We start from the raw sequence: 16,805 nt of genomic DNA on the forward strand, positions 1-16,805 counted from the left end.
AGAATTTGGTTGAATTTCAAATATGGAATTTTTGGTAAGTGGGAAGTTGTGGAATAGATAGGCAAAAGATGAACAGTTGAAAGTTGGAATGAGTTGAATCGGTTGAACAATGTAGAAATTAGAGTAGAAAAACGAAATTTAGAAAGATTTGGTTGAATTTCACATTTGGAATTTTTGGTAAACGGGAAGTTGTGGAATAGGTAGGCAAAACATGAACAGTTGAAAGTTGGAATGAGTTGAATCGGTTGAAAAATGTAGAAATTAGAGTAGAAAAACAAAATTTTTGAGAATTTGGTTGAATTCCAAATTTGAAAATTTGGAATTTTTCACAAGTTGGAAGTTGTGGAATAGTTAGAAAAAGATGAACAGTTGAAAGTTGGAATGGGTTGAATCGGTTGAAAAACGTAAAAGTTAGAGTGGAAAAACGAAATTTTGGAGAATTTGGTTGAATTTCAAATTTGGAATTTTTGGTAAGTGGGAAGTTGTGGAATAGGTAGGCAAAAGATGAACAGTTGAAAGTTGGAATGAGTTGAATCGGTTGAACAATGTAGAAAAAAGTGGAATGATGTAAATGTTAAATGTCGAATCTGCCATTAAGAATGAATGGGGAAAAATTTGTCGTAAGTTCGCGAATTTTGCCAAATCGGAAAATTTTCGGAACGAGAAAAATGGAAGCGCTCATCTCGTGAATATTTGGAACACGTCAAAAGTGGAACGGAGTGAATCGGATGAACTATGTGGAAGAAGAAGCGGGACAAAAAAGTGGCGGGAATAAAATAGAAGAATAATAATAATAGAGAATGGTGTAGAATAACATATGTGTGAAGGCCATCGCCTTCACACAATAATAATAATAGAGAATGGTGTAGAATAACATATGTGTGAAGGCCATCGCCTTCACACAATAATAATAGAGAATGGTGTAGAATAACATATGTGTGAAGGCCATCGCCTTCACACAATAATAATAGAGAATGGTGTAGAATAACATATGTGTGAAGGCCATCGCCTTCACACAAATAATAATAGAGAATGGTGTAGAATAACATATGTGTGAAGGCCATCGCCTTCACACAATAATAGAGAATGGTGTAGAATAACATATGTGTGAAGGCCATCGCCTTCACACAATAATAATAATAACTAGAAAATGCAATTTCTGGAGAAATTGCGTGTGAAGGCGAAGACTTTGAATCACTTCTTGGCGAATGCTGGCGAATTATGCTGAAACGAGTTGAATTACTTGAGAAATGTAGAAAATAGAGGTGAAAAACGGAATTTTGGAGAATTTGGTGGAATTTCAGAATTTTGGAGAATTTGGTTGAGTTTAAAATCTTAAAATGTGGAATTTATGGCAAGTGGAAATTTGGGGAATAGGTAGGAAAAAGATGAAGAGTTGAAAGTTGGAATGGGTTGAATCGGTTGAAAAATGTACAAATTAGAGTCGAAAAACGAAATTTTTCCGAATTTGGTTGAATTTCAAATTTGGAATTTTTGGTAAGTGGGAAGTTGTGAAATAGGTAAGCAAAAGATGAAAAGTTGAAAGTTGGAATGGATTGAATCGGTTGCACAATGTAAAGATTAGAGTAGAAAAACAAAATGTTTGAGAATTTGGTTGAATTTCAAATTTTTAATTTTTAATTTTTGGTAAGTGGGAAGTTGTGGAATAGGTAGGCAAAAGATGAAGAGTTGAAAGTTGGAATGGGTTGAATCGGTTGAACAATGTAGAAATTACAGTAGAAAAACGAAATTTTGGAGATTTTGGTTGAATTTCAAATTTAGAATTTTTGGTAAGTCGGAAGTTGTGGAAGAGGTAGGCAAAAGATGAAGAGTTGAAAGTTGGAATGGGTTGAATCGGTTGAACAATGTAGAAATTAGAGTAGAAAAACAAAATGTTGGAGAATTTGGTTGAATTTCAAATATGGAATTTTTGGTAAGTGGGAAGTTGTGGAATAGGTAGGCAAAAGATGAAGAGTTGAAAGTTGGAATGGGTTGAATCGGTTGAACAATGTAGAAATTAGATTAGAAAAAACAAATTTTTGAGAATTTGGTTGAATTTCAAATTTGGAATTTTTGGTAAACGGGAAGTTGTGGAATAAGTAGGCAAAACATGAACAGTTGAAAGTTGGAATGAGTTAAATCGGTTAAAAAATGTCGAAATTAGAGTAGAAAAACAAAATTTTTGAGAATTTGGTTGAATTCCAAATTTGGAATTTTTTGTAAGTGGGAAGTTGTGAAATAGGTAAGCAAAAGATGAAAAGTTGAAAGTTGGAATGGATTGAATCGGTTTCACAATGTAAAGATTAGAGAAGAAAAACAAAATGTTTGAGAATTTGGTTGAATTTCAAATTTTGAATTTTTGGTAAGTGGGAAGTTGTGGAATAGGTAGGCAAAAGATGAAGAGTTGAAAGTTGGAACGGGTTGAATCGGTTGAACAATGTAGAAATTAGAGTAGAAAAAGGAAATTTTGGAGATTTTGGTTGAATTTCAAATTTGGAATTTTTGGTAAGTCGGAAGTTGTGGAATAGGTAGGCAAGAGATGAAGAGTTGAAAGTTGGAATGGGTTGAATCGGTTGAACAATGTAGAAATTAGAGTAGAAAAACGAAATTTTGGAAATTTTGGTTGAATTTCAAATTTGGAATTTTTGGTAAGTCGGAAGTTGTGGAATAGGTAGGCAAAAGATGAAGAGTTGAAAGTTGGAATGGGTTGAATCGGTTGAACAATGTAGAAATTAGAGTAGAAAAACAAAATGTTGGAGAATTTGGTTGAATTTCAAATATGGAATTTTTGGTAAGTGGGAAGTTGTGGAATAGATAGGCAAAAGATGAACAGTTGAAAGTTGGAATGAGTTGAATCGGTTGAACAATGTAGAAATTAGAGTAGAAAAACGAAATTTAGAAAGATTTGGTTGAATTTCAAATTTGGAATTTTTGGTAAACGGGAAGTTGTGGAATAGGTAGGCAAAACATGAACAGTTGAAAGTTGGAATGAGTTGAATTGGTTGAAAAATGTAGAAATTAGAGTAGAAAAACAAAATTTTGAGAATTTGGTTGAATTCCAAATTTGAAAATTTGGAATTTTTCATAAGTTGGAAGTTGTGGAATAGTTAGAAAAAGATGAACAGTTGAAAGTTGGAATGGGTTGAATCGGTTGAAAAACGTAAAAGTTAGAGTGGAAAAACGAAATTTTGGAGAATTTGGTTGAATTTCAAATTTGGAATTTTTGGTAAGTGGGAAGTTGTGGAATAGGTAGGCAAAAGATGAACAGTTGAAAGTTGGAATGAGTTGAATCGGTTGAACAATGTAGAAATTAGAGTAGAAAAACGAAATTTTGGAAATTTTGGTTGAATTTCAAATTTGGAATTTTTGGTAAGTCGGAAGTTGTGGAATAGGTAGGCAAAAGATGAAGAGTTGAAAGTTGGAATGGGTTGAATCGGTTGAACAATGTAGAAATTAGAGTAGAAAAACAAAATGTTGGAGAATTTGGTTGAATTTCAAATATGGAATTTTTGGTAAGTGGGAAGTTGTGGAATAGGTAGGCAAAAGATGAAAAGTTGAAAGTTGGAATGGGTTGAATCGGTTGAACAATGTAGAAATTAGAGTAGAAAAACAAAATGTTGGAGAATTTGGTTGAATTTCAAATATGGAATTTTTGGTAAGTGGGAAGTTGTGGAATAGGTAGGCAAAAGATGAAGAGTTGAAAGTTGGAATGGGTTGAATCGGTTGAACAATGTAGAAATTAGATTAGAAAAACGAAATTTTGGAGAATTTGGTTGAATTTCAAATTTGGAATTTTTGGTAAACGGGAAGTTGTGGAATAGGTAGGCAAAACATGAACAGTTGAAAGTTGGAATGAGTTGAATCGGTTAAAAAATGTAGAAATTAGAGTAGAAAAACAAAATTTTTGAGAATTTGGTTGAATTCCAAATTTGGAATTTTTGGTAAGTGGGAAGTTGTGAAATAGGTAAGCAAAAGATGTAAAGTTGAAAGTTGGAATGGATTGAATCGGTTTCACAATGTAAAGATTAGAGAAGAAAAACCAAATGTTTGAGAATTTGGTTGAATTTCAAATTTGGAATTTTTGGTAAGTGGGAAGTTGTGGAATAGGTAGGCAAAAGATGAAGAGTTGAAAGTTGGAACGGGTTGAATCGGTTGAACAATGTAGAAATTAGAGTAGAAAAACGAAATTTTGGAGATTTTGGTTGAATTTCAAATTTGGAATTTTTGGTAAGTCGGAAGTTGTGGAATAGGTAGGCAAAAGATGAAGAGTTGAAAGTTGGAATGGGTTGAATCGGTTGAACAATGTAGAAATTAGAGTAGAAAAACAAAATGTTGGAGAATTTGGTTGAATTTCAAATATGGAATTTTTGGTAAGTGGGAAGTTGTGGAATAGATAGGCAAAAGATGAACAGTTGAAAGTTGGAACGAGTTGAATCGGTTGAACAATGTAGAAATTAGAGTAGAAAAACGAAATTTAGAAAGATTTGGTTGAATTTCAAATTTGGAATTTTTGGTAAACGGGAAGTTGTGGAATAGGTAGGCAAAACATGAACAGTTGAAAGTTGGAATGAGTTGAATCGGTTGAAAAATGTAGAAATTAGAGTAGAAAAACAAAATTTTTGAGAATTTGGTTGAATTCCAAATTTGAAAATTTGGAATTTTTCATAAGTTGGAAGTTGTGGAATAGTTAGAAAAAGATGAACAGTTGAAAGTTGGAATGGGTTGAATCGGTTGAAAAACGTAAAAGTTAGAGTGGAAAAATGAAATTTTGGAGAATTTGGTTGAATTTCAAATTTGGAATTTTTGGTAAGTGGGAAGTTGTGGAATAGGTAGGCAAAAGATGAACAGTTGAAAGTTGGAATGAGTTGAATCGGTTGAACAATGTAGAAAAAAGTGGAATGATGTAAATGTGAAATGTCGAATCTGCCATTAAGAATGAATGGGGAAAAATTTGTCGTAAGTTCGCGAATTTTGCGAAATCGGAAAATTTTCGGAACGAGAAAAATGGAAGCGCTCATCTCGTGAATATTTGGAACGCGTGAAAAGTGGAACGGAGTGAATCGGATGAACTATGTGGAAGAAGAAGCGGGACAAAAAAGTGGCGGGAATAAAATAGAAGAATAATAATAATAACTAGAATTTGCAATTCCTGAAGAAATTGCGTGTGAAGGTGAAGAGGTTGAATAAATACTTGGGGAATGTTGCAGAATGATGTTGAAAAGAGTTGAATCGGTTGAAAAATGTAGAAATTACAAGGGAAAAAGGAAATTTGGGAAAATTGGGTGTGAATTTCAAAATTGAAAATTTGGAATTTTGGGTAAGTGGGAAGTTGTGAAATAGGTAGGAAAATGATGAACAGTTGAAAGGTGGAATGGGTTGAATAAGTTGAAAATGTAGAAATTAGAGTAGAAAAACAAAATTGTAGAGAATTTTTGGTAAGTGGGAAGTTGTGGAATAGGAAGGCAAAAGAGGAACAGTTGAAAGTTGGAACGAGTTGAATCGGTTAAAAAATGTAGAAGTTAGAGCAAATCTTGAGTCCTAATAGAGAATGAATGGGAATTAAAAGAAAAAAAAATTGCACCAAAAGTTTCTGAAATTTGGAACAAAAGGAAAAAAACGGCTTCAGCAGGTTCACTTTTGGGGTTAAAATGTTGAAATGGGTTTAATCGGGCAAAATTTGCAAAAGTTAGCGCAAATGTAGGTATTTAGGGCACTTAATGTTGAAATATGGTCATTTCCGGTTTGATTTGGGTCACTTCCGGTTTGATTAGAGGCACTTCCGGTCTAGCTGAGGTCACTTCCGGTTTATTTGGGGTCACTTCCGGTTTAAAAAGGTCACTTCCGGTTTGATTAGGGGTCACTTCCGGTTTGATTTGGGGTCACTTCCGGTTTACCTGAGGTCACTTCCGGTTCATTTGGGGTCACTTCCGGTTTGATTTGGGTCACTTCCGGTCTATTTAGGTCACTTCCGGTTTGATTAGAGGCACTTCCGGTCTATTTAGGTCACTTCCGGTTTGATTAGAGGCACTTCCGGTCTAGCTGAGGTCACTTCCGGTTTATTTGGGGTCACTTCCGGTTTAAAAAGGTCACTTCCGGTTTGATTTGGGGTCACTTCCGGTTTGATTTGGGGTCACTTCCGGTTTACCTAAGGTCACTTCCGGTTTACCTAAGGTCACTTCCGGTTTGATTTGAGATACTTCTGGTTCATTCTGGGTTCATTGGGGGCACTTCAGGGTCAATCCAAGATGGCCGCCACACTGGAAGTGGGGGTCAAGGGGGTGAATATGGTAAGCATAAGGTGAACAAAGTGAATAAAGTTGGAATGGGTTGAATCGGTTCAAAAATGTAGAAATTAGAGTAGAAAAACAAAATTGCAGAGAATTTTTGGTAAGTGGGAAGTTGTGGAATAGGAAGGCAAAAGATGAACAGTTGAAAGTTGGAACGAATTGAATCGGTTAAAAAATGTAGAAGTTAGAGCAAATGTTGAATCCTAATAGAGAATGAATGGGAATTAAAAGAAAAAAAAATTGCACCAAAATTTTTTGAAATTTGGAACAAAAGGAAAAAAAACGGCTTCAGGAGGTTCACTTTTGGGGTTAAAATGTTGAAACGGGTTTAATCGGGCAAAATTTGCAAAAGTTAGTGCAAATGTATGTATTTAGGGCACTTAATGTTGAAATATGGTCACTTCCGGTCTATTTGGGTCACTTCCGGTTTGATTAGAGGCACTTCCGGTCTACCTGAGGTCACTTCCGGTTTATTTGGGGTCACTTCCGGTTTAAAAAGGTCACTTCCGGTTTGATTTGGGGTCACTTCCGGTTTGATTTGGGGTCACTTCCGGTTTACCTGAGGTCACTTCCGGTTCATTTGGGGTCAATTCCGGTTTGATTTGGGGCACTTCCAGTTCATTCCGGGTTCATTGGGGCACTTCAGGGTCAATCCAAGATGGCCGCCACTCTGGAAGTGGGGGTCAAGGGTTGAATTGTGAAAGCATAGTGGAAGTGGGGGTGAAGGGGGTGAATATGGTAAGCATAAGTTGAACAAAGTGAATAAAGTTGGAATGGGTTGAATCGGTTGAAAAATGTAGAAATTAGAAGGGCAAAACTAAATTTTTGGAAAATTTGGTGTGAATTTCAAAATTGAAAATTTGGAAATTTTGGTAAGTGGGAAGGTGTGGAATAGGTAGGCAAAAGATGAACAGTTGAAAGTTGGAACGAGTTGAATCGGTGAAAAAATGTAGAAATTAGAAGTGAAAAATTAAATTTTGTGAAATTTTGCAAAATTTTGTGCAAATTTTAAAAGTGAAAACGTGAAATTTTTGAATTTGGCAAGTTTGGGAATGTCCCCAATGTGATTTGAATGTGTTGAATTAAGTGAATTTCAAACTGGAGCAACGTAAATGTGAAATGTTGAATCTGCCATTAAGAATGAATGGGGAAGAATTTGCCGGAATTTTGTGAATTTTGCGAAAACGGAAAAATTTTCGAACGAAAAAAATGTAAGCACCCGTGTCATGAATATTTGGAATCAGTGAAAAGTGGAATGGAGTGAATCGGTTGAAGTATGTGAAAGTAGTTAACGGACAAAAAAGTGAGCGGAATAAGTAGAATAATAATAATAATAATAATAAAGGACAGCAATAACAATAGTGTGAAGGTCTTCACCTTCACACTAATAATAATAATAATAGAGAATGGTGTAGAATAACATATGTGTGAAGGCCATCGCCTTCACACAATAATAATAATAATAGAGAATGGTGTAGAATAACATATGTGTGAAGGCCATCGCCTTCACACAATAATAATAATAGAGAATGGTGTAGAATAACATATGTGTGAAGGCCATGGCCTTCACACAATAATAATAGAGAATGGTGTAGAATAACATATGTGTGAAGGCCATCGCCTTCACACAATAATAATAGAGAATGGTGTAGAATAACATATGTGTGAAGGCCATCGCCTTCACACAATAATAATAATAATAGAGAATGGTGTAGAATAACATATGTGTGAAGGCCATCGCCACAGCGAGGATTCTGTTCCTAGACTTCTCCAGTGCGTTCAACACCATCCAGCCCCCCCTGCTCAGAGACAAACTGGACAGGATGGGAGTGGACCCATACATGGTGACCTGGATCTCCAGCTACCTCACAGACAGGCCACAGTACGTCAGACTAAAAGACACCATCTCTGACACTGTGGTCAGTAGCACTGGAGCCCCACAGGGCACAGTGCTGGCCCCTGTACTCTTCACCTTGTACACCTCAGACTTCTGTTACAACTCTGAGCTGTGTCACATACAGAAGTACGCGGATGACACAGCCATTGTCGGGTGTATCAGGGACAATAGAGAGGAGGAGTATAGGAGCCTGGTGGGGGATTTCGCCACCTGGTGCCGTGCCAACCAACTGGAGCTCAACATCTCCAAGACCAAGGAGTTGGTCATAGACTTTGGGAGGAACAGGCCTAAGCCTAGGCCCGTACTGTTGGAGGGGGCTGAGGTGGAGGCTGTGGACTCCTACAAGTACCTTGGGGTGTGGCTGGATAAAAAACTGGACTGGTCAACTCACACCAACCACCTTCACAGGAAGACACAGAGCAGGATGTACTTCCTGAGGAGACTACGTTCTTTTAACATCTGCAACAAACTCTTGGAGATGTTCTACCAGTCCGTGGTTGCCAGTGTCCTGTTTTACACCGTGGTGTGCTGGGGCAGCAGCACATCCAAGAAGGACACCTCCAGACTGGACAAACTGGTCAGGCGAGCCGGCTCTCTGATCGGCAAGAAGCTGGACTCTTTGGAGACGGTGGCAGAGGCAAGGACACTGAAAAAACTGTTGGACATTATAGGCAATGTCAGTCACCCTCTGCACTCTGTCATCACTAATCGGAGGAGCCGGATCAGTGGGAGACTGCTCCTCCCCAATTGTAGGACAAGCAGACTGAAGAACTCCTTTGTCCCCCAAGCCATCAAGCTATTCAACTCCTCACTGGGGAGGAGGTGACATGGACATGAACAGGGACATAACTGTACACATTCTTCACGTCAATATACAATGCGCAATATTATGGCAACTACTGTGTAGTGTTTTTACCTCCCTCGATTTTCTTGCCTAGTTTATCTTTTGGCCTCTTTTACATTTCATTGCTATCTCTTGCACTGTGTGTATTTCGGCATCTTCTGTATATCTTGATCTCTTGTGTTTTTCTTGTGTATCTTGTATTTTACTGCTACTGGACACAGAATTTCCCTGAAGGAGTAATCCCAAGGGATTAATAAAGTTGAGTCTAAGTCTAAGTCTAAGTCTCTAATAGAGAATGGTGTAGAATAACCATATGTGTGAAGGCCATCTCCTTCACACAATAATAATAATAATAGAGAATGGTGTAGAATAACGGCGGCTCGGTGGCGCACTGGGTAGCACGTCCGCCTCACAGTTAGGAGGGTGCGGGTTCGATTCCACCTCCGGCCCTCCCTGTGTGGAGTTTGCATGTTCTCCCCGGGCCCGCGTGGGTTTTCTCCGGGCACTCCGGTTTCCTCCCACATTCCAAAAACATGCTTGATTGAAGACTCCAAATTGTCCCTAGGTGTGAGTGTGAGTGCGATTGGTTGTCTGTCTCTGTGTGCCCTGCGATTGGCTGGCAACCACTTCAGGGTGTCCCCCGCCTACTGCCCGATGACGGCTGGGATAGGCTCCAGCACGCCCGCGACCCCCGTGGGGACTAAGCGGTTCAGAAAATGGATGGATGGATGGATGGTGTAGAATAACATATGTGTGAAGGCCATCGCCTTCACACAATAATAGAGAATGGTGTAGAATAACATATGTGTGAAGGCCATCGCCTTCACACAATAATAGAGAATGGTGTAGAATAACATATGTGTGAAGGCCATCGCCTTCACACAAATAATAATAATAATAGAGAATGGTGTAGAATAACATATGTGTGAAGGCCATCGCCTTCACACAATAATAATAATAATAGAGAATGGTGTAGAATAACATATGTGTGAAGGCCATCGCCTTCACACAATAATAATAATAATAGAGAATGGTGTAGAATAACATATGTGTGAAGGCCATCGCCTTCACACAATAATAATAATAGAGAATGGTGTAGAATAACATATGTGTGAAGGCCATCGCCTTCACACAATAATAATAATAATAATAATAGAGAATGGTGTAGAATAACATATGTGTGAAGGCCATCGCCTTCACACAATAATAATAGAGAATGGTGTAGAATAACATATGTGTGAAGGCCATCGCCTTCACACAATAATAATAATAGAGAATGGTGTAGAATAACATATGTCTGAAGGCCATCGCCTTCACACAATAATAGAGAATGGTGTAGAATAACATATGTGTGAAGGCCATCGCCTTCACACAATAATAGAGAATGGTGTAGAATAACATGTGTGAAGGCCATCGCCTTCACACAATAATAATAATAATAGAGAATGGTGTAGAATAACATATGTGTGAAGGCCATCGCCTTCACACAATAATAGAGAATGGTGTAGAACAGGGGTCACCAACCTTTCTTAAACCGAGAGCTACTTTCTGGGTACTGATTAAGGCAAAGGGCTACCAGTTTGTCATACACTTCTGAAATAGCCAATTTGCTCAATTTGGATTTCACTATGTGTTATTATTGTCATTTGCAGTTCACATGTAAGTGTGATTTTAACAAGAATAGCAAAAATACAGTCAAACCTTGGTTTTTGACCAAGATCCGTTTCAGAAGGCGGTTCGAGAAGCGAATCGGTTGAATTTCGAATCTATTTTTCCCATTACGAATAATGGAATATTTTTTAATCCGTTTCAAGACAAAAAAAAACCCCGCCCTTTTTAAGCATTTTTTCATTTGCGCATATTTGTCTGATCGCGCAACTGCAGCGCACCGCGGAACGCGCAACCGTAGCGCGTCGCCCACCGCGCAACTGCACCGCGCTGATCGCATTATTGTGACAGAGCCGTCGCTGAAATTTACAAAATATTTTTAAAGTCCTGATGTATGTCCAGGGAGCTTAATTTTGTTCCATCGCGCAACTGCAGCGCACCGCCGAACGTGCAACAGTAGCTCGTTGCCGACTGCGCAACTGCACAGCGCTGGTCGCATTATTGTGACAGAGCCGTCGCTGAAATTTAGAAAATATTTTTAAATTCCTGATGTACTTTCCAAAATTTAAGTGGACCTCAGTGCGCAGGGAGCTTAATTTGGTCCGATCGCGCAACCGTAGCGCGCCGGGCGCTCACTGTCGCATTGCTTTAAGAGCGTCTTTGTGTTTTAGGATGGCTTTACTGCTCCCACTTGCTTTCTTTGGAGGCATGATTAGGGGTTAATACAATCCTCAGAGTAACGAAAATTCAATAACAACGGAGTCAGTCGGCATCTGGGTCGCGCGGTCGGGTTTTCTCGGTTCCTCCTGGCTCATCTCGCGAGGTTCGACCTCCGAATTTTGTTGGACAACCGAAGCAAAAAAAATCTCGAATTTTTTTGTTCGAATTCCGATTTGTTCAAGAACCAGGACGTTCGAAAACCGAGATTTGACTGTAAACTAAGTAGATGCAGCTCACTGTCAAGTGCCGCTAGTTGTAATGATTTTTGAATTTGTATAGAAGATATCATATATATATATATATATATATATATATATATATATATATATATATATATATATATATATATATATATATATATATATATATATATGTGCGCATGCCGTTGCGGCGGGCGGGGGGATGCTCGTGAGTCGCCGAGGCTAACGTTGCCCAGCCAGCTGGCCGGCCGCTCCTCCCCATATATAAAAAAATACGGATTTACACGATTCATGAAAATACTTTCGACGGAAAAAAACACGGAAATCCGCGGATCCACGGAAAATTCCCATCCCTGCATAATGATAGTAGACCTATTCAGAATCTTGATGAATGTAACTACTTGACTCAACACTGACCTTTAAACCACATATTGAATGTTTTGAAGAAAATTAATTTTGGTGCTGGTGTTTTATTTTGGTTGAAGCACTAGTTTACATTTAATGTCAGAAAAAAAGATCTGTCTGCTTGCTTATATTTGATAAACGTGCTCCAAGTTGCATTGTCAACTGGTAAAACTTACTTCAGCGCTTGGATGCTTTTCTGAATTACTATTTAATGTTTGCATGGTGTGATTGTGAGCACCCTGGCCTCTAATTCTAGGAATACAAGTTCAAGTAATGGTGGAACCTCGAATTTGTAATAATTTACCTGGAAAAAACATTTGGAAATTCTAATTCAGTACTTTGTGTACAGCCCTATTAGTGAGTAAGGCCTGCCTCCACTAATTTTGTTAATTTAGTGAAGCGCGCCTTATACGTCATGCTCAGAAAAGTTATACTCCTCCTGGCTTATTGACAGGGTTCCATGGTGTAATGGTGAGCACTCTGAATCCAGTAATCTGAGTTCAAGTCTCGGTGAGACCACAATTATTTTGTCATTGTGCTGGGAGAAAGTTGCAAAATGGTAGCTTGTGTACTGCCCCATGAAACCATATGCCTTGCCAAACCTCAAGGTTCCATGGTGTAATGGTTAGCACTCTGGACTCTGAATCCAGTGACCTGAGTTCAAGTCTCGGAGGGACCTCAAATATTTGGTCATATACCGAGGAAAAAGAATACATTTGCTCCTGTGCTGCCCAATGAAACCATATGCCTCCCTTTGACTGGGCCTGAGAACTCTGAATCCAGCGATCGGAGTTCAAGTCCCGTGGGTCCTCAAATAGTTTGTCATTTAGCTGGAAAAAAATTGCGAAATGGTAGCTTGTGTGCTGCCCAAAGGAAACAATCACAAATTTGCTAAATGAATGATGACAGCATGTGTAACAAATATGAAGTACCTAATTCACCATGAGGCAATACTAGACGTTGTTTGTGATGGCATTTGGCTTGCACCTCAGCTGAAGAAATTGGTGGTAGGCTTGGAAAATTCTTTCTTTGTGAGGCACCTTAGTGTGTGTGCTTCAAAATGGACGCACTTCAAATTTAGGTCATTTGTATTCTATAAATTCACCAGTAGATGGCAAAAAACATACACACTATCCTTTTAACAGCATTTCCATTTGTTTTTAATGGACCTCCAATGCGCCGATACTCTAACGTGACTGGGGCTGGGATGGGCCTCTTATAGCTGCTCTAGTTATAAACAAACCTCCGTCATGGCGGGCCTCTTCTTCCATTTCCTTTCTAGACACCTACAGGCCAGCTCCACCATGTCCATGTTCCCAGCCAGCTCTGTGGGATCCCCTGCTGATGCCAAAAAATAGGTCAAAAGAGACTCTATGAGATCAGAGGGTAGCCCAACAGGAAAACACTGACCAGTGATTAGCCGCCGATCCAGCTGTTTACTCCAGGCCGCTGTGTAAGAATCTGCCGGGTCTTCCTGAACCTCCTGGATTACGTCCTTCTGCGGAACCACAGGAACATTTATGAGTGTTTGTACGCTCACACGTGAGCTTTGTCGGAGTAAGAGTTCAAACCAGGTAAATATCTCCCAACTTCTTGTTTTCCTCCAGAGCTCGCCGACCTGTCAGTACCTCCAACAACACCTGCAACACACACATGCACACGCGCACACACAATGTGAGGATCTGTATCATGCTGCCTTGAGGAACAGGAGACAAATGTAAAAAAATGACCAGTTCCAGGACGGTGACGAGACTGCGTACAGACAGGAGGTGGAGCGGCTGGTCCACTGGTGCAGCCAAAACCACCTAGAGTTGAACCCGCTCAAGACCATGGAGATGACAGTGGACTTCAGGCGAGACCCTTCACCACTTTCACCCCTCACTATCCACAGTAATACTATTCTCTCCACAGACACCTTCAAGTTCCTGGGATCCACAATCTCTCAGGACCTGAAATGGACCAGCCACAGACTCTGTCCAGAAGAAGGCCCAGCAGAGGTTGTACTTTCTGTGATAGCTCAGTAAGTTCAACCTGCCACAGGAGCTGCTGAAGACCTTCTATACTGCCATCATCCAGTCCATCCTCTGCACCTCCATCACTGTCTGGTTTGGATCGGCCACCAAACAAGACAAGCACAGACTGCAACGGACAATCAGGACTGCAGAAAAGATCATCGGGACCAACCTCCCATCTATCAGGGACTTGTACCTGTCCAGGACCAGGAAACGTGCAAGTAACATCTCTACAGACCCTTCTCACCCAGGTTGCAGTCAGTTTGAACTACTCCCCTCCGGACGGCGGTACAGAGCGCTGTACGTCAAAACCAGCAGACATAGAGACAGGTTCTTCCCCCAGGCTGTCGCTCTGATGAACTCACACCATTCTTAGAGTCTCAGAGATATTGCTGTGCAATAACATCCTACTCCCGACGCTTCTTCTTTGAATTGTCTATATTATTTGTACTATGTGTCCTCTCTGCATCCATTGCAGTCTGGTCATCCTGGAAGAGGGATTCTCCCATCTGTGGTCTCTTCTCAAGGTTTCTCGTTTCCCCTAATAGGAGTTTTGAGTTTTTCCTTGCCCTCCTGGGAGTTTAAGATCAGGGAATATTTGAGAATAATTGTCAATTTTTGCACATGTCCTGAATGTTGTTAGCTACATAAATGTTGTACAGAGAACAAGATGTACCGGAATCAAATTCCTTGTTTGGCATGCTCAAACTTGGCAAATAAAAATTGATTTGATTTGATTAAAGTAGTGGTTCTGAACCTTGTTGGAGGTACCAAACCCCACCAGTTTCATATTTCATATTCACCAAATCCCTCGTTAGTGAATTTTTTTTTTTTTTTTTTTTTTTTTTTTTTTTAAATCAAGACATAGATGTTTTTTACTGCTGCACAAAATGAGCCGTGCATGAACATCACCTTGTTCAAAGAACAAATCCAACACAATGCATTAACTCACAACAAATTACATACTGGCAAATCAGAATTTACACGATAAATCAGGTTTGTTCGGACCTTCTCAGTGGAGGCTTTGTCGAACCCCTGACACCGACTCACCGAACTCCTAGGGTTCGATCGAACCCAGGTTAAGAACCACTGAGCTAAAGTAATGAATATTTTAGGGACTCACAACACCAAAGCTGTAGACATCCACCGGTGTCCCTGGCTGTCCATCCCTCATGTACTCCTCCGGCAGGTATGCCAGTGTTCCCCTCACTTTGGACTTTTGGCCCAGTGTGGTCGTCTTGGACACCAGACGGTTCGACGAGTTTGGAGACACAAAGCGAGCCAAGCCAAAGTCAGCAAGCTTTGCTACCAGATGGCGGTCTAAAAGGATGTTTGAACTGCAACAAGAAGTGGAAGCAATGGAGAACCAAGTGAGCTACTTGATGTGACCATATGGCTGGATCTCTTGAAGTATGGTCTAATTCTATGTTCAAATGCTGACTCTCTTCAAGGGTAATTATTTTCTTCCCTTGAGAAACAATTGTCCGAATTAACTGCTTAAAATATTGCCGACATAGTGCAGAGACATAATAAACAACTTGACTGAGTCGTTTTTGTGTGAATCTATTTTGAGAGGTGGAAATTGGCCTGGTGACCAATTCCAGTTTGTAACATGTCAATACAGTCATTCATTAAGATCTCTTTCTACCCTTAAAAAGCATTAGCTTCAAAAACAGTTGTTACCAATAAACGAGTACAATATCAATACAACACAATACCATTTAATCGAGGCCCACGTTGTCAGAAAGTTATGTTATGTCATCATTAAAGAATCGGTTTTGCTCGTCACCTCATTGATTCCACAAGGTGGCACTCACTATCTACTACCATAATAAACCTTGGGGCACACTGAAAGATTTTAAAATTGTCAGCTGATTTAAATTATGAGAGATCCCAAATGGGATGCAAACAATTAAGGGTATAATGGTTTTGAACATACCATTTACGTATGTATAGTGAACACGGATGGTAAGATTATTGGTGCTTCACTCCCCTCCCTGAAGGGCATTTACGCCTCCCATCTCGCCCGCAAGGCGACCACGATTGTGAGTGATACGAGTCACCCCGCACACTCTTTGTTTGATCTTCTACCCTCTGGGAAGAGGTACAGGAGCCTGCGCTCCCGCACCGCCAGACTCACCAACAGCTTCATTCTCCAGGCTGTTAGGATCCTGAACTCTCTTCCCCCTTCTGCGTAGCGTCCTGTACTTATTTATTGTGTTATTTGTTTATTTATTATTTATTCATCACTCTTATTTATTCATTGATTGTGCCTTCTTGTTTTATTTTTCTTGTGTTGTTTACTTGTATGTACATTGTGAACTATGTCTTGTCACCGTGGGATAGTGGGAAAGTAATTTCGATCTTTTTGTCAAGTCAAAGTCAGCTTTATTGTCAATTTCTCCACATGCCAAAGACACAAAAACAAACCGAAATTTCGTTCCCCGCTATCCCACGGTGACAAGACATGGCCCACAATAGACAATCAAGTAAACAACAGCGTGCTGAATAAATAATGAATAAATAACACAACAAATAAATAAGAGGAGCAAAAAGGAGCAAGTGAGCGTACAGCAGACATTCCAGAAAATAGCGCAACAGTGTGTTTTGGCATGTGAAGACATTGACAATAAAGCAGACTTTGACTTTGTTGTGCAGCCACATGGCAAGAGCAACGCATCACACAAAGGGATTTCATTCATGAACACATTGCACGGGAAATCTCACAAAACCTTAATCCATTTAAGACAGGAGCGTTTCAAGCACTAGAGCCAGTGTCATGTTGCGCATTTCTTCCTTTAAGACCGTGAACGCATCATTTTGTTTTCCTTG

General features: G+C 39.6%; 1 protein-coding gene, 1 long non-coding RNA gene and 1 other non-coding gene across 6 annotated transcripts in view; 2 read left to right on the plus strand and 1 right to left on the minus strand.

Moving 5' to 3' along the window:
* irak1 (interleukin-1 receptor-associated kinase 1) overlaps positions 1-16,805 on the minus strand; it is a 110,786-nt gene that overhangs the window by 36,170 nt on the left and 57,811 nt on the right. For 2 of the 4 annotated variants that reach the window (XM_068653420.1, XM_068653427.1), the window contains exons 9-12: positions 15,097-15,310; positions 13,533-13,601; positions 13,372-13,459; positions 13,205-13,302 (exon numbers count right to left, since the gene is read on the minus strand). In XM_068653420.1, the coding sequence (XP_068509521.1) occupies positions 13,205-13,302; positions 13,372-13,459; positions 13,533-13,601; positions 15,097-15,310 (469 nt within the window). The remainder of the gene's footprint in view (positions 1-13,204; positions 13,303-13,371; positions 13,460-13,532; positions 13,602-15,096; positions 15,311-16,805) is intronic. The other 2 variants (XM_068653422.1, XM_068653429.1) reach the window with 1 other exon arrangement.
* trnaq-cug (transfer RNA glutamine (anticodon CUG)) lies at positions 12,569-12,640 on the plus strand. Its single transcript has one exon. It is a non-coding gene; the product is annotated as a tRNA-Gln (tRNA).
* On the plus strand, positions 13,395-14,818 carry LOC125988980 (uncharacterized). The gene is made up of 2 exons (XR_007488568.2): positions 13,395-13,535; positions 13,695-14,818. It is a non-coding gene; the product is annotated as an uncharacterized lncRNA (long non-coding RNA).

This window comes from Syngnathus scovelli, chromosome 2, assembly GCF_024217435.2.
Source record: "Syngnathus scovelli strain Florida chromosome 2, RoL_Ssco_1.2, whole genome shotgun sequence".
Taxonomy (NCBI): domain Eukaryota; kingdom Metazoa; phylum Chordata; class Actinopteri; order Syngnathiformes; family Syngnathidae; genus Syngnathus; species Syngnathus scovelli.